Here is an 18,485-nt window from a genome sequence, read left to right as displayed (position 1 = left end):
CGCAGCCGCAAACACACATGTATGGCAATTTTGTGCATGCGCACATGCGTGGCAGATCGTGCATGCGCATATGCACCATGCATGGCCGCCAACACGCATGTGCATATCTGCCAAACATGCGCATTTTGCGCCAGCTGCCACACTTCCCTCTCCACCCTCCCGCAAAAAGAAGCTTTGGCGGCTGATTTGCCTGCGGCCTGGGAAGTTTCTCACTGTGAAGTTTCTCACTAGCCTATAGGAGAACTCTATGATCCTATCATCTATACCCATTACTGATGTTAATTAGTTTAGCTATACCTCTCTAACTTTTTAACTGGCTCCGTGTCTACCTTCCCAGATTACATTTCATTGTTAATCCCCTTTGCCTGCCAAGAGAGCCAGTTTGGTGTAGAGGTTAGGAGCAGGGACGTCTAATCTGGTAAACTGGGTTTGATTCCCCGCTCCTCTTCCACATGCAGCCAAGCTCGGTGCCCTTGGGCTCTCCACAGTACTGATAAAGCTGTTCTAATCGAGCAGCAATATCAGGGCTCTCTCAGCCTCAGCTACCTCACAGGGTATCTGTTGTGGGGAGAAGAAAGAGAAGGCAATTGTAAGCCTCTTTGAGACTCCTTCTGGTAGAGAAAAGTGGCATATAAGAACCTACTCTTCTTCTGCTTCTTCTGTTAAGAGTACGGGAACTCATCCTTTAAACAAAGAGGTACTTCAGAAAGGAGATAAGGTTTGGGAGTTTTTAGTAAAGGTATTTCTAGTTGTTCATCAACCAAAAGGGAGATTGCAGCCAAGAAATCAGAAGAAAACTGTGACTGCAAAGAATAGCCATGAAGGAGCTACGAAAGATCCTTACGTGTAAGTGTCACAAGGTCCAAGTTAATACATATCTTAAGTATTCCCCAGAGCCTCTTGTGGTACAGAGTGGTAAGCGGCAGAAATGCTGTCTGAAGCTGTCTGTCCATGAGGTTGGGAGTTTGATCCCAGCAAGGTTGACTCAGCCTTCTCAACTTGCTGGGGGGTAAAACGGTAATGACTGGGGAAGGTACTGGCAAACCACCCCGTATTGAGTCTGCCATGAAAACGCTAGAGGGTGTCACCCCAAGGGTCAGACATGACTCAGTGCTTGCACAGGGGATACCTTTACCTTAAGTATTCCCCACTACTATGTTTGAAAAATGTCCAGAAGAAAATCAATTTATTTGAAACATGGTGTTGGAAGAAAATCTTACAGATTATTAATGTTATCATTATTAGTTAAATTTATTACCCGCCACTCCCAAGACTGGCTCGTGGCAGGTTACAATTGTCCATGCTAAAAGTACCATGGGCTGCAAAAAGACAAAAAAAGTGGTTTCCAGATCAAATCAAGCCTAGAAGTTAAAATATGTAAACTGAGGCTATCACACTTTGGTCACCTCATGAGTCACCTGAAAAGACAATAATGTTGAAGGCAGGAGGAAAAAAGGAAAAGTTGAAGGCAGGAGGAAAAGAGGAACACCCAACATGAGATGGATTGTCTCCATCAAGAAAACCATGGCCCTCACTTTGCAAGACCTGAGCAGGGTTGGACTTTCTCGAGATCATTAATTCATAGAGTTGTCATAAGTCAAGAGCAACTTGGCACCGGCAGAGAAAAGGAAGGGAAAGCCACATGCCCCTGGGCACCTAAGCTGTAGAAAGTCAGGTTGCTTGTCTTCTGTAATCAAGGTGTAGCAGGAGCCAGAGGTGCATTGAGCTGTGCAGAGAGGCCTAGGAGGTGGAAGAAGGCGGAGTGGAGCAGCCGGCTGGTGCAGGTGCGCTCTTCGTTTTGCCCGGAGCAACTTTCCGGCTCACCACACGCTGGGGAGAGGCTTGGTGTGTCTCGGGCTTCCTCTCATCGCTGGCGGAGGAGGAGCAGAACAGCAGCAGAGCAGTACAAGGCGGACTGGCCCTCACGCCTTCCGACAGCGGTCTCGTCTTAGCAGCTGCTGCCCGGGATGCTCTGAGCTCGCCCGAGCCTTGGCGGGGACAAGCACATGGAGCGACCGGAGCCGCTTTGGGTGAACAGCAGCTGTTCCAACGGTGAGTGGGGCTGGGAACGGAAGGAGCTGGAGGGGTGGCCCTGTTTCCCTCCTCTAGCTCTTCCCAGACTTGGCGCGCGAGAGAAAGCCTTCCAGCCCTTTGCCCACGGCTCGGAGTGAGCCCAGCTTTGAAACGGCCGGTCTTTCCCCAGTGCCGCTCCCGTTCCCTTCTTTCACACGGGCCTCCGGTTAGACCTGAGACGACGGACGCCCAGTCGAGGAAGAGAGCGCGACCGGCGCAGGCCTGGCCCACTCGCCCCTTGGCGCGGTGCAAGGGAGCGGCTGGTTAGCAGGGCGGGGGGGCTCAGAAGCCGGCGCCTCGGACTGGCTTTCCCGGCAGACGCCGCGCCCCCCCCCCCTTCTCATGCCCAGAAAGTTCTGGTACCGAAGTTACACGCCGAACAGCTGCTCTTTTGGCAAGACCGTTTTGTTTCGGAGCTGGTTTGCTGCCTCACTCGTTGTCAAGATTGTGTGGGGGAGGAACGCCATAACCCTTCGAATGAAGCCGAAACCGTGATTTTAAGTCGGGGGGGGGGGGTTGCCGACTTCCAGGTGTATCCTGGAGTTCGCTCAGAATTACAATTGATTGCCAGGTTACAACTTCACCTTTCCTGCCTGGTAGAAGCGGTAGCTTTGGATGAGACGGTTCTGTGGACTCAACTACTGAGCTCCCTCCTCTCCCAAAATTTCTGTTCTCTGCGAATTCAATCTCCAAATCTCCAGGAACGTTCAGAGTTGACAACTCTTCTTGTGTTTTCTACAGTGGCTACTCAATGCTGTCAAGAAGCAATCTTGAAATGTTGGGTGTAGTTCTATATGCTGTTTATTTATTGACTTCTATAACCTATAAAAGAGCCTCTTGTGTCTCAGAGTGGTAAGGCAGCGACATGCTGTCTGAAGCTGTTTGCTGGGAGTTCGATCCCAGCAGCCGGCTCAAGGTTGACTCAGCCTTCCATCCTTCCGAGGTCGGTAAAATGAGTACCCAGCTTGCTGGGAGGTAAACGGTAGTGACTGGGGAAGGCACTGGCAAATCACCCCGTATTGAGTCTGCCATGAAAACGCTAGACGGCGTCACCCCAAGGGTCAGACATGACCCGGTACTTGCACAGGGGATACCTTTACCTTTTTTATAACCTATAATCTTTCTCCTAATGAGGACTCAAAGCAACTTGCACAGTTTTCTCCTCTATTTTATCCTTACAACAACTCTGTGAGGTTGGTTTGGCTGAAAGAATGTGACTAGCCCAAGGTCCACAACTGAGCTTCTATGCCAGAATGGTTCTATGTGAGGTCTCTCCGCCCCTAGAATGACATTCTTCTAACCATATAATACCGGAGCACTGGGGCAAGAAGAATAGTTGGTTTTTATATCCCTCTCTTCACTGCCCGAAGGAGTCTCAAAGTGTTTTATAATTGCCTTCCCTTCCTCTCCCCACAGCAGACACCCTGTGAGGTGGGTGGGGCTGAGAGAGTTTCTGACAGGACTTCACTATCAGGCATCAGAACAGCACTATCAGGACTGTGACTAGCCCAAGGTCACCCAGCTGGCTGCATGTGAAGGAGCAGGGAATCAAACCTGGCTTGCCAGATTATAAACTGCTACTCTTTACCAGTACACCACGAAATGTGGTCCTACTAATGTTATTGGTATGGGTACAGAGCGAAAAGTAAAGCATGGGAGCCACTTTTTAAATTCCCATAAAGAGGCTTGAAAGGCAATAGAAGGAACCACTGTACAGGAGTCACTCCCATCCCATAGAGTCTTTTGATGGCTATTATTCTGCTTCTTGCTGTGCTGGGCCATGTGTTTGATTCTATGTATGGTCTCTTGATGGTCATCAGAGAACAACAGGGTGGGGTCAAGAAGCCAGTGGAGGGTGGTTCCAAGAGTGCAGGTATTGTTACAATGCAAATTGTAAGTTCATAAATTACATGAGAGATAATAAAATACATCATTACTGTGATATATATCAATATGTTAAATAAAACATGTTGTGATTGGTACTAACCTTTATAAAAAAAAAAGTGGAATATAGGCCCCTCTTGATCTTGAGGCCCTCGGCTGAAGCCTAGTTAGCCCATAGGAAAATCCGGCCCTGCCCACCCCCAATTCCTTTGCCACTAAATTCCATAAGTATATATAAAAATAGGATCAAGAACAACAAAACATCCCATTGCACCAGACAGACTGTCAGATTGGTTATCGTCATGGGCAGGAACCTACTTTGTCCAATGCCTCTGCTGAAATAAACTCTAAGCACATGCCATAGTACATTTGCTAGTGTTGGAAGCACCACAGCATGCTTTGCCTTTTTTTTACAGATTACTTTTCTGGAAGTTCTTCCTGGAGAGTATTTTCTAAAGTACTGAAGTAAATGAGACTAAAGTTTAAGTCCAACCAAGTTTTATTCAGGGTATAATCTTTCATGTGCATTTACACTTCTTCAGATGCAGTGAAATGGAAATGTACCAATTCATATATATTGGTAGAGGATGACCATTAAATTTGCACACAGCAAGCTGAAGATTTTGACAGATTTCAGGACCAAACAGAAATAACAAGCTTAATTTGTATGTTTTATCATTTATTTGAGTTTCATTCTGGGGGGAAACATAGTGAAGGAAATAAATATATAAAAAGTATAGATTGATTTGTAGATGCATCAACTATAGAATGCTGAGAGTAATTAACTAAGACCCTGCCATTATGTTCCATCCATCTCCTTTCAAGCATGGAGTCATGCACACAAAAGCTTATACCTTGACTATAACTTGGTTGGTCTAAAAGGTGCCACTGGATTCTAACTTTGTTCTGTGGCTTCAGACCAATGGCTTCAGACCCATCTGCACTTATCTTCACAAAGTGAATTAGGCAGCCTAGGGGTCTGCTGTCACCACTAAAATTAAATGAATGTATCTCTGTGCAATAGGTTTTGTTGCCTCGTGCTTGTGTTGTCTCTTCATTCTCTTCCTCTTCTCTTCCCCTGTAGCTCATGGTGTGGTTTTGATGACAATTCAGTGTTTTAAATATTTCAAAGTAGGGGAATATGCAGTGGTTCCATTTAGTATGCTTCATAATTATTGAATAACACTGTGATGAACTGGTGTATCCAATTCAACGATCGCAAATGGAATACCATTTTCATTAGGATTTCTTCCGAATCTTTGCTGGCCATTTTCTTAGTTGGCAATTAAGGTGGAATAGCGGATCTGTGAGACAATGGCAAATATGTTATTCCCCACTGTATATCTATCTTCCCCCTCATGTTGTGATGTTATAAAATTACCCTGCATGCACAAAAACAGAGAGGTTCCATCTCTGAGAAAGTATATGACAACATGGCCACCGAATCCTTTTTCAAAAGAAACACATTTCCTCTGAACTTTTGAAATTGTGTTTCCAAGACCTTAATTTATTGACATTGTTCTTAAGTTGAGAATTGTGATATAGTACAGCTATTCTTGGCAAGGTCTTTAAGTATACAAATGTGATCTGGGGTGGAAAGAGGCAAGTGAACCATCTGAATGATTGTTTTGCAATGGTTGTTTTGCAATCTGAAAAAGTTTTAGATCGGAATGATTGTCGATCACAAATGTTTCTGCATGCATGCCATGACATTCTATAATGGGTGACTATAAATTTTGTTTGAGAAACAGTATCAGATAACACAGCTAATTAATTAGTGAAAGAATGAGATTTGTATTTTCACTTCTGAGCATCATATCCTCTCTCAGTCTTAGTCAAAATTTGTTGTTTGAATTCAGCTTTTTTTGTTCTTCATATAAGCCACTTGGTATCATCTGAAAGCTGCTATTTTCTATATTCTACATAGGAATAAGTCCTATTGAAGGTGGAAATAATTGTGTTTTTTTGGTTTAAAAAATGCAAAAGTTTTTAAATGTGACCCAAACTTTTTATTCTAATATGTATATGTAAATAGGACATCAAAAGAAAAAAAATCAAAACATTATATTCAAATCAAGTTCACAATTAATAAATCAACAGGAAAGCACACAAATACACAATTCAATGGTTGAAAACTTTGCTGAATCAGATTTAGCCTTGCACTCACATGATAAACAATTAGTGTCACAGATCTGCCTGGGGAAGATATTCCAAACATTAATGGCCACCACTCAAAAGGCTGTCATCTACCTACTTAAGGTCTTCTAATGAGGGTTCTAGAGGTTAGTCAGATTGATAAAAAAGACAGTCCTTTGAATATCCTTCGTACTGTTTTGAGAACTACTTAATATTGTTTATTTAAGTTTATAGGCCATCCCCCTTGGACCCGTCATCTCAGAACACCATACACCATCTTTACACCGCTCCAGCTAAGGCCTAAGTGGGAGGAGAGTGGGCGGGAGCTGTCTGAAGCGGCTCCTGATTCGCTCCTCTGAGTGGCACTCCAGGGCCAACTATCGCACGGCTCCCCACTGGCTACTTTGCCCGTCCAAGAGATAGCTCGCAGCCGACTCGCAAGTCCTCCGAGGAGGCCATCCTCATTGCGCTGCCCTCCAGACAGTGAGTCCTCTTCGGTGCACCATGACTCCGGCCTGTTCGGCACATGCGCGGACTGCCGCGCATGCGTTTTCCCCCTCACCGCCGCCCACAAGCAAGGCCACGCCGATGTCCATGAGAGCCGGGGACGGCCGCCACACTGCCTGCACCACCACTCCGTCACTACGGCCGCCGTCCCTTCTGCTTGCGGCCTCGGCCGCGCCCAGGCCGTGGGGGCCATGTGGCCTGCACTGTGACTCCGACCTGTTCGGTGCATGTGCACCGGACTGCCGCGCATGCGTCTTTCTCCTCACCATTGCACCACCCGCACCACCCACCTGGCCGCAAGCGCCAGGGGTGGCCCCTGCACCACCCGCACCACCGCTCCCTCACTACGGCCGTCTAGAAGGCTGCCCGCGCACCCACACAGACAGCCCGGGGAGCTGTTTTTTACAAATGGGCTTTGATTCTAGTTGTGAAATAAAACCATTAAAAAGACCAAAGTACATTAAATTACTAAAAAGTTAATGTTAGATATCTGTGGAGTCTCTGCCTGCTGGTTTCCTGTAGAGCAGTGATCCCCAACCTGCGGGCCGCGGCCCGGTGCCGGGCCACGAAGGCCATGGTGCCGGGCCGCGGCTCCCTCTCCCCGCCCCCCCCCGCAGTAAAAAACTTCCCAGGCCGCAAGCTTGCGGCCCGGGAAGCTTCTTACTGCGGGAGGGCGGGGAGAGGGAATCGGGGCCGGGCGCGGCCTGATGCGGGGGCGTGGCCCGCGCCCCAATGCCCTGCCGGTCCCCAACCTTTCTGAGGTTGGGGACCACTGGTTGGGGACCACTGCTGTAGAGGAGACCCAAGACTGGTCAGGGAGGCCCATATGGTGTTCTGATCTTCCAGGCATACTGGCCTCAACCATATGCTTGATGGAATAGCTCCGCCTTACAGGCCCTGCAGAACTGTACTAACTCCTGATATTCTCTGGGAGCTCATTCCATTAGACAGGGACAAGGGCTGAGAAGGCCTGGCCATGATCAAGGCCACTCACTCTTTGGGTCTGAGGATAAACAGTCCATTGGTCACTGCTAACTGCAGCATTCTCCAGGGGACGAATTCAGACAGGTGATCCCGTAGATACACAGGTCTTGGCGATAAACAGCTAGTGCAAATCTTTCAGGATATATGAAGTAAATTCAGAGTGGTGAATTTACTTCATACATATAAGCTGCCATGTTCTAAGCCAATTAAAGCTTTCAAACACCCATTACTTGAAACTCCGTGAGCAAAACATTACATTATACGAATCCAGATGTTCCAAGGGGAAGGTTGAATTACATATGGCTTTGAAATGTGTTTTTCTTTGTAATTCTTTTGACAAAATGTGGCAGAGCCAGCTTTAATGAAATGATAGTGAACATAGGTGGCTTCTATGCTATTTCTTTTTGCAGATCTTGCTTTTGAGGATGCTTTATTGTCAATCTTTGAAGAAGAAAAAGGCAACATGACATTAGGGCATTGTATGGGCAGTGTTGCTAAGAATTCACCATTTGTTTGCAGGCTTACAAAGACTGGTCTGTATTAGGCAAAGTGCCAGGGTCAGAATACCATGCCACATTTACATTGCTATGGTTGCAGCATAGTTAAAGTTTATTCTTCTTTATTTTGTCATACATAGATTTGATCTTGTATCTTTTGCCAGTAGATATTACTCATTCTAAATTTTCCCAGTGGATCTTACTCATCCCAGTAGATCTCATTCTAAATTTAAATGACTTTAGTAATGGGATATGTACAATTGCCACCAGTTTTAGGTTATCAACAACTCCCCCCCTCCCCCCAAGAGTTGCAAAATAGACAAATTTTGACAAGGAAAGGTTTCTCCACACTGTCACTATGTCTGGAGAAGTTTTAGCTACTGCAGTTGTTGAAGATAAATGAGGCAGTATTATATAATGGTTTGCATGTCAGACTAGGATCTGGACTTTCAAACTAAACCACTTCACAAGATAAAATAGGGAAGGGAGAACTATATACACTGCCCTAAATTTCTTGTAAGAGCCTCTTGTGGCGCAGAGTGGTAAGGCAGCAGACATGCAGTCTGTAAGCTCTGCCCAATGAGGCTGGGAGTTCAATCCCAGCAGCCGGCTCAAGGTTGACTCAGCCTTCCATCCTTCCGAGGTCGGTAAAATGAGTACCCAGCTTGCTGGGAGGTAAATGGTAATGACTGGGGAAGGCACTGGCAAACCACCCCGTCTTGAGTCTGCCATGAAAACGCTAGAGGGCGTCACCCCAAGGGTCAGACATGAGTCAGTGCTTGCACAGGGGATACCTTTACCTTTAAATTTCTTGGAGCACATATAAATGTACTAGATAATCAGAAAACTGGTGAATGTCCTGTCAGGATGTCCTGTGGGTAGGACCAAGAAACCTCAGATATTCCCAACTAACACAGCAGCTATTCGAGGTTTGTTCCTAAAATTTCGCAGCAAAGTAAAATTCCTAAAATAGGAGAAAAGCTGAGGGAACCCCCTGGAGATATACAAATGCAGTGCAGTATTGTGTGAGTAGTAAAGGTGTACATATATTATGCTTAATGACCTAATTTGCATAATCACACCCTCCACCTTGTATACTAATTAACCTATTTGCATAACTACGCCATCTGACATCATCATGCCCCACCCTGTGCCCCATGCCCCGGAAGTGCCACCATGACACCACATCCCTTGCCGTCACTAGAAGTGCTGTCATCATGTCCCATCCCATGCGCCCCCTGACCCTGATGTGCTGCCATTATGCCACATACACCCCTCCTGGGAAGTTATGGTGTCATGCCCCACCTTCTACCCTCTTTGCCCCGGAAACAATTCCCACAGACCATGCTCCCACTGGAAACACAGCCATCTTTTTACACCCCTTGTGACATTGTTAGAAGTGACATGCATCATAGACCAACCCTCCCTACTGCGTCACAACCAATGGGAATGGCCAGGTACTGGCATGTGTTCTCTCTAGCAACACGCCCTGTCACCTCTGACTAATAGCAGAGAAACTGGAACAGCCCCCAAAGAAGTGATTTTAGGAAAGAAGCCGCTTGTGCTAGCAGAGACTCACCACTGCTCTTGCTGAAAACATACACACCAGATCTCTTGCTGAAAACATGGAGACTCCTAGCAGGCCCCTGAGCCTCCCCACCCTACCACCGGGGTTGAAGCCTGATAGGTGCCTGAAAGATTCCTTTCCTAGAGCAACTATGCCACCACCTTTGGTAAGGTGGCCATCCTGTAGATGAGACGGACTTGAACATGGAGACTCCTAGCAGGCCCCTGATCCTCACCACCCCACCACTGGGATGTTGTTGGAGATATAAACAGGCACTACTGCTTCATGCCCCCTATCAAACAGTCTGAAATAACAGAGAAATATATATTTTATGACTTTGAATGTATGCAAGAAATCGGCATACACATACCAAATTATATTTATGCAATGGGTCTAGAGGAATTCAAAGGAACTGATTGCATTTCTGACTTTGTTAAAAGGTTCATTACCAAACAATTCAGGGGTTACGCTTTTCTAGCCCACAATGCAAAAAGTTATGACAATTACTTTATAATTAGACAACTTTTTGCAGAGAAAGTAGATGAGGACCTCATCACACAGGGTGGGAAACTGATGTGTGTAACTGTTAAGAAGCTGAGCATCAGGTTTCTGGATAGTTTAAACTTTTTGCCAATGAAACTGGCCAAAATGCCACAAGCCATGGGTTTTGAGGGCTGCAAGGGCTTCTTCCTCCATTTCTTTAATCTGAGTAACAAAAGAATATCTCTGAAAAAGAAGAAGGCACTGGTCAAACAATCTGGGGGGTTTATAGCGCCTCTGTTAAGCTTTGCCATTCCTCTATTAACTAGCCTTCTAACAAAGCAGTAATGGAATATGCAGAAAAAATGTACCTGGTTCCTAGCCACCAGTTGGAACACTTAAGGAACCCACCTCCCCTTAAAGAGGAAAATATCAGAACTTCCACAATTCACTCCTTAAATACTGAAATGAAGGGGGCTCTCCAAAAGCAAGACTTATCAGAATATGCACTGCTTCAAAAATTTTTGGCTCATGTGAGGCAGGGGGAAACTGAAATATCTAAACTTAGCCTGTTTCTGCCTACAGAAAGCCCTACGAGTTCTTCCAAGAAATCATAGACACCCTGCCTGCTAGATACAAAAGCCATGCAAAGGTGCAGTTCAACAAAATGAAATAAAACAAAAGTATTTCTTCTTGGGATGACAGTGGAACATTTGTATACAGAGGTGAAAACATAAAGGGTTTTCATTTGATGGATTTAGTGAAGGCAGTTACTCAAACAAATGACCTGTCTTGTCATAACATACCAAAAGCTGGGATGTTTTAATGAAGGCTATGGCTGAACTGAACCTCCCATCTTCTGTTGTGGTTAACCTGACTAAATTGCCATTCCTTGGAACATCTATAGAACCCAACTCCTAGTACAGACACCACAGCTTTCTCACAGAGCTTCTAAAAAGCGTCAACCACTCAACTGGTTAAGCTTGTTGTGGTGGTGGTGTTCTGGTGGTGGTGGTGGTGAAACTCGCTGCAAGAGACACATGCCTTGGGTTGTACAAAGAAGTTGGGGGCAAGCCTGGACATGCCTTTCTTGTTTTTTACAAATTGCTCCACCATTAGGTCATTCTGTTCTAGGTCATCAGAGTAGAGTTCTTGAATTTGTTCAAAAGAAAGCCCCTTACTGCGCAGCTGCAGAAAGAAAATGCAGTGATATCTACTGACAACAGAGGTACTGGCGGGTCGATTTAGCTGTACGCCAAAAAACCAGCGTTTCTGTATTTGTGGTGCACAAGCTCTGGAGGATTTACCCCACTACATCTTTGACTGCTTACTTTATGCCCAACCCAGAGCCAAATTCCTCAATGAGACCTTACGGGGTCCTAACCTTCACTCCGTTGCTGAAAAGATAATCTATCTTTTATCTGACCAGGTTGATGATGTAACATATAAAACCGCCCTATTTGCCTTGGCTGCAAGGAAAATAAGGGCCAATGTTACAACCACTAAGGCAGCCTCTTAACACTCTTGCACTTTGTATGCTGTTTCAGTTTTTTGGTCTTAAATTTTATATTTTTATACAGTTCCTTTTATTCTATTTTACTGTTTGTAAATTTGTATTTTATATTTTGTAAAGGCCTATGGCTATATACAAATAAATGTATCTTATCTTATCTACTGACAACAGAGTCAGAAACTTGCAGTTGTCTGAGCTGGAATATAGTCTCACTGGCATTTTTCCTCAAGAATCTCACGATAGTTTTTGGAAATAAGGGGTTGTTTGGAGCATGCTCATAAGAGTTAAATAACTTGTCACATCCATCCTTTTCCAAGTATATGGCAAGCCTATGTTCCCTAGAGAGGTTGTGGGGGTGGGTGTTCACAACTAGCCTGGCAGGTCTTCGATGCAGTCTTTTTCTGAGGAGCCAATTGCTTGGAAACACTCCTGAGAAAGTATTTTTGGTGTAGTGGCTTGTAGATAACACAGATGTCAGCTGGAGGGTGCCCATGTTACATATAGTCAAATAAAACGTTTTTCCTATGATTTATCTCTATGGCATTGCCGAAAACCCGTAGACCACGATACTGACAGTGTGAGGCAATGCTCTAGCAAAGCGCACTTCAGCTCGCAGGTTACAGTGTATAGCCTCTTGCAAACTCCTCACGGTTTACAAACAAAGATCTGTCTTTCATGTGTTTGCCAGCTGCCTGAACCAGATGCATGTATTCTCTAATGCGGTTTCCAGCACCAAAGTCCGGTTGCAGCGGCCTATGTAGAACGCCACGAAATTGATGTCATAATGCTTAAAGTTAAATGGATTTTTATTGTGGGCTCCACTGAAGGAATCATTATCATTACCAACCTCTTGCTTTGCCCCACTTGAGCGGGTTCAAACAAAATTTCTTAGAGCGTTACTTCAGGTTCCAAACTGTGTTTCGAACTCATGGATACGCCTAGAGACAGGGTTTCCAAAATTCAAAGCGAAAGCAGTAACTTCATCCATCTCCCTATGGTTAAAGGCACACTGGGCCACAGCTGGTTTACTTCCTTCAATCCTGTGTGACAATTTTAAATCCCAGTGGCTGTTGGCCACCGAGAGGGAAATTATAAAATTAGGCTTTTCCTCACTTTCACTACTCGGATTGGGGTACGATCAGGCGAAAATTGTAGTGAAACAAAGGATTGAGGACACAGAGCATCAAACTGACCTTTCTCGCTCCCCTAGGTATGGTGCACCACCGTGTTCCAGATATATTCAAGCCTCTGCAGTCTATCTCTCCTATTTGGAAACAAAATACTATAGGAGAGCATTCACACTAGCTAGATGCTCTGCATTACCTTCTGCCATGCTGGTGGGTCGCTTCAAGAAAACCCCATTAGCTGAAAGACTCTGCCCCTGTAATTCCGGGGAGATAGAGTCAATCGAACACGTCCTCTTAAGGTGCCCTACTTTTAGCTCTGCGAGAAATAAATTCATCCTCCCATTACTCAGAAATTCCTCCACCAGTTCAAACAAAGAAAAAGTAAAATTCCTCCTGTGGAATAGTAGGGGCCATATTATTAAGCAGGTTGCCAAATTTTGTGCGCATGTGCTTAGCACAAGGGAAAGACAACTTAAGCTTAAGTGAAGATTTTTAGAGGTATTTTACTATGCATTTTTTATAATGTACGCATCAATTATACAATTTTATATATTTTAAATTTTGTACTGGCTCCCTGATTTTGCAATTTTTTACTGTGAAATGTTTTTTCTCGTTATCTGTTTTATCTGGCCACAGTGCTGTATCAAATAAATTTGAATTTGATTTGAATCATTATCCACCACGCCAATCACTAACAACTTGGGCAATTGCCCCCAAAAGAGATTCTCCTGGTTGATGACACGACTCCTGGCAGGGATGCTAAATACTTGCATGCCCACAGGGTATTTTGCATTAGCTATAAAGAGTGCCTCTGCATGGCCTAAAGGACACCAGGAGTTACTTGTACTTTCTTTACAACAGGCCTGTGGAGAACTGAGTTTATAGGGTATCATCACTATAATTGAGGACAGCTTCTATAAAGGCCCTGTAAGGATAGCAGTTGTTACTCTGGCTGATGAGACGGTTCCCCAATGTCACATCCAACTGGCTAAAGAGGGCGGTGATCGGGTAATTCAACAGACTTATCTTTGCATCTCTGTCAAGGTTTGTCCCATCTTCTTTGATGAGATTGTAACATAGGTAAAGCAGGGTGTTATTTAAATCCACGTAATCTTCACCATCCCTTGTCGTGGCGAATAGGCTTGCCTGTGCAGGGCCACCTAAGATTGACAGGTCATAGCAAAGAGCTCTGACAAAAGGTGATCCACTGGAGAAGGAAATCGCAAACCACTCCAGTATCTTTGCCATGAAAACTATGGACAATTCCAAAAGGCAAAACGATATGACACTGGAAGATGAGCCCCTCAGGTCGGAAAGTGTCCAATATGCTACTGGGGATGAGCAGACGGCTAGTACGAGTAGCACCAGAATGAATGAAGCGATTGAGCCAAAGCCAAAAGGACTCTCAGTTGTGGAGGGAACTGGTGGCAAAAAGACAGTCCGATGCTGTAAAGACTTTTATTATATAGGAACCTGGAACGTCAAATCCATGAATCAAAGCAAGCTGGACGTGGACAAAAAAGAGATGACAAGACTGAACATCGACATCGAATAGCTAGAAGAGATAAGAATGCCTTCTTAAATGAACAGTGCAAACCAATAGAATAAAACAATAGAATAGGGAGGACCAGAGATCTCTTCAAGAAAATTGGAGATACGAAGGGAACGTTTCATGCAAAGATGGGTATGATAAAGGACCAAAATGGTAGGGACCTTACAGGAGCAGAAGAGATTTAAAAAGGTGGCAAAATTATACAGAAGAACTATACAAGAGTGAGCTTAACATCCCTTTGGAGGAGCTGAGAGAATATTATCTCAGGAGCTGGTTCCTAGCTCCGCCCTCTGCTGAGTAGGCCTTTGTGCTATAAAAGGCTCTTGCTTGCCAGAGGCAACACAAACAAAACCCAAAAGACTCTTGGGGTCTGGATTAAACCATAATACTCTGTGAGGAGCCAAGAACAAGAACTGAAGGACTCTTGGCTGTTGGCTTTTCGCCTGAGGATCAAGCCGAAGGTTTTCAGTGAAGTGTAAGACTGTGGAGCAGTTAAGATGGATCAAAGTGGCATGAAGACTGAAGAAGGTTATGTGACATATACCATCTGCGGAATGTTTGTCTTTTTACCTCAGGGGGGCAATGTTTACAAATGCAGCAAGTGCAAATTAGTGGCTCTGCTGAAGGAGAAGTTCTGGGGATTCGAGAAAGGATTGATTACACTGCAGGAGAAGGGAAATCTATCAAAACAAAATCAGGAGCACCTAATACAGGTAATAATTGGAAGAATGTTACACATAGGAGTAGAAGAATAAGGAGAAAATCTGACACACTCATGCTCAGCAATCGGTTCCAAGGTCTGCCTGAAGATGTTGATTTAGGAACCCAGGAGCATGTGCAATCCCCCATGAAGAACAAGCCCCAACATAGACCAGGAAAAAAGTCACAGTCTCCCACATATGAGAGTTCTAGGGCTTCCCCCCCACTGACCCCACAAAGCTCAGGAAACACTTCACAGTCCCCCACAAGAAAGAGTTTTATTTCTGCTCCCAAGGGTATGAAGAAACGGGTACTGGTAATTGGGGATCCTTGCTAAGAGGTGCAGAGACTGAAGTGTGTAGACCAGACTTGTTGTCTTGAAAGGTCTGCTGCCTACCAGGTACACGCATCAAGGATGTGACAGAAAGGGTAGACAGGCTCATCAAGCCTACAGATCATTACCCCCTTCCTTCTCATCCATGTAGGAACAGATAATACTGCCCAGCAGAACCTGGAACATATTAAAAAAGACTTTGTGGATCTGGGGGGAAAGGTAAAGGACCTGGGAGCACAGGTTGTGTTTTCATCACTCCTTCCTGTAAGTGGCCGAGGGATAGGAAGAGAGAGAAAAATTATGCAAGTAAATGAATGGCTATGTCAATGGTGTCGACGGGAACAATTTGGATTTCTGGATCATGGTCAACTATGTCAGTATGAGGGGCGATTATCAGGAGACGGCGTGTACTTCACAAGGGATGGAAAAAGTATTTTTGGAAGAACCCTTGCACACCTGGTGAAGTGAGCTTTAAACTAGACACAAAGGGGGAGTGAGATGTAAATTCAGAAATTGGTGTGCTGGCAAGATCTGAACATAAGAAGATCTCAAATCTACAGGGAATGTTACATAAACAGGAAACTAGTAGCTTACAAGGAAGTTAAAAAACCAAAACCATGAGGCACATAAAGGATGGACTACGATGTCTCTATACTAATGCACAGAGTATGGGAAACAAGCAGAAGGAACTAGTAGTCGTAATAGAGGAAGGGGGCTATGACCTAATAGGAACAAGAAACAGTGTAAAGTTCTGCACCTGAGTCAGAAAAATGAAAAGCATGCCTACTGGATGGGGGATACGCTTCTAGGTAACACTGTGTGTGAACGAGACCTTGGGGTACTTGTGGATTGTAAACTAAACATGAGCAGGCAGTGTGATGCAGCGGTAAAAAAGGCAAATGCCATTTTGGGCTGTATCAACAGAGGCATCACATCAAAATCACAAGATGTCATAGTCCCATTGTATACGGCACTGCCTAAAAATCTGTGTGTGGGGGGGAGCAAAAATAATGGATAGAGAAAATGTTAAGTCTTTAAAGGAAGCGAAGAAAGAAACAGAGGCTGCATTAACCCAGATGCCTCATAATGCTATGTTAGCTAGTAATCTGCAGAATCTTTTTTCTGGCGCTACTCCCTGTTCAGGATCTTTTGGATCCTGTGCAGGGAGATCTATTGTCTGTGTCTACTCTTTATCCCTCCTTGTCTGGTGTAGAGACCAGAAGGCAGGCAGAATTAAGAAGAGAAAGAGAAATAAGACTGCAACAACAGGAACTGCAATATAGGAAGAGACAAGGTTTATTGAATGAGGCACAAAAAAACATGAACTTTGTTTCAGGAGCTGCCAGGGAGTATAGGAAGGGAGGAAAGGGTTGCTCTTACACAGCCTCCACCTTATGGAGCTTCTTTTGAATTGAGTGCCACTAATGTAATGCCCCTTAGACAGATGCCTAGTTTCAGAGGACAGAAGCCTAGTTTCTACTTGTATATGCCCCCGTCCTTCTCTGACATTTTAAATTGGAAAAGGGCATTGCCTTCACTGCGTGAATATTTTGAGAAAGTAGCAGAGGAATTAGGAGGTATATTTTCTATGCACAATCCTACCTGAGGAGATGTCCAAGCATTATTACAGGCTTTCTTCACTACAGAAAAAATAACTCTAATAAATAACCAGGCCAAATAATTATTTAAAAGGGGGACCATCCTAATTCTACTGACCTTGAAGTAGAAGGATACTTTCCCAGGGAGGACCCCCAATGGGCACCTGACAATGATGGACAAATGGGACAATTAAGGGAATTTAGAAATGCAATTCTGAAAGGGATTCGGAATGCAATTCTGAAAGGGATTCGGAATGCAATTCCAAAGCAACAAAATCTTAATAAAGTCTTTGGAATAAAACAGGGAAAGGATGAAGTTCCAACAATTTATTTAGGAAGGCTTACTGAAGCAATGAAGGAGAAAGGGGGTTTGGACCCTGAGGATCCAAATAACCTTACAATACAATACAATACAAAACTTTTAATGGCATTCACGATGTAAAACAATATACAAATTGGTTCTGTAATACAAGTCTAAAAAACTGTGAGGAAAGTTACAGCAGGCAAGTCAGCAGCAAAGACAAAAAGATGAAGCCAGTGACATTTACTTCTTTACCCTGTGGGTCATTACTATAGATAAAAACTTGGCTACCCGTTCAGTGGTCTCCGAACAATTATCGATAACAGCAATTCAAGAGCCCTGCCATATAACCTTAAAATTGGTTTGTGGGACAAGCATGTGAGCATATTCGAAGGAAAATACAGAAAGTTATATATGGGCTTTTGGGACCTTCCTTTTTCATACCTACTGAAATTTCACACCTACTGAAAATCAGGCAACTAACTAAAATGAGGTGGTTAATAATGGCATAGAACAGGCTAGGAAAGATCACGATGGGTCGGACACGACTTTGCACCTAACAACAACAACATTAAAGCTTCAGAAGTGAAGGGGAGTATAATGTTCCAATATTTATCATTGCATAAAGGAAATACAGGTAATGGTGTAGAATCTCAGAGCTATCTCAGAGCTAAGGCAATATTATTTTAAGTCAAATTCATGTACTCTTCAAACCACCTGCCTGGGAACCAAAATCCCAGGAGGGCGTTTTTCGCTCTCTTACACAATCTTGTTTCAAGAAACTGTCTGCTTTCAAATGGAAATACCTAGTAAACAGGTATCAAGATTTTCAATAGGTAGACTGTGTTGCCCCAGGGATGTGTTGATTTTCAATTTATTTTGGAGCAGATGTTTACTGAAACAGGACCCACGGAAAAAGGTTTTTGTCTACAAAATATGTGATTCCCGCATTCAAGCAACCGTAAGCTTGTTAAAAACTCATAGAACAACAGAGACTTTGTGTTTTTAAAGGAAAGACTTGATTACCTTGTGTTACAACAGGATTTTCTCATTGCCCTTCAGAAAATGCCCTTCTGAATAATTCAGCATGGCATAATTTGTGAAAAGCCAGTTGAGTGAGAGACCTTCTTGATTTCACCAGACAGGCCATTTCATATGCTGGGGGACACAATAGAGGATGAATTTGTGGGGAAAGTTATTGATCTTGCCCTTTTACAAGGTGGCACCTGAAGT

The 18,485-nt window shown here is 44.3% G+C and overlaps 1 protein-coding gene across 1 annotated transcript in view; it reads left to right on the top strand.

The window, feature by feature from the left end:
• Window positions 1-1,775: 1,775 nt before the first annotated feature.
• LOC143832258 (magnesium transporter NIPA2-like) overlaps window positions 1,776-18,485 on the top strand; it is a 66,025-nt gene continuing 49,315 nt past the window's right edge. Inside the window, exon 1 of the mRNA XM_077326409.1 lies at window positions 1,776-2,052. Within this exon, the coding sequence (XP_077182524.1) occupies window positions 2,007-2,052 (46 nt within the window). The 5' untranslated portion in view covers window positions 1,776-2,006. The remainder of the gene's footprint in view (window positions 2,053-18,485) is intronic.

This window comes from Paroedura picta, chromosome 3 (assembly GCF_049243985.1).
Source record: "Paroedura picta isolate Pp20150507F chromosome 3, Ppicta_v3.0, whole genome shotgun sequence".
Taxonomy (NCBI): Eukaryota; Metazoa; Chordata; class Lepidosauria; order Squamata; family Gekkonidae; genus Paroedura; species Paroedura picta.
Note: the sequence above shows the minus strand (reverse complement) of the source record. Positions and strands in the feature narration are given on the sequence as shown.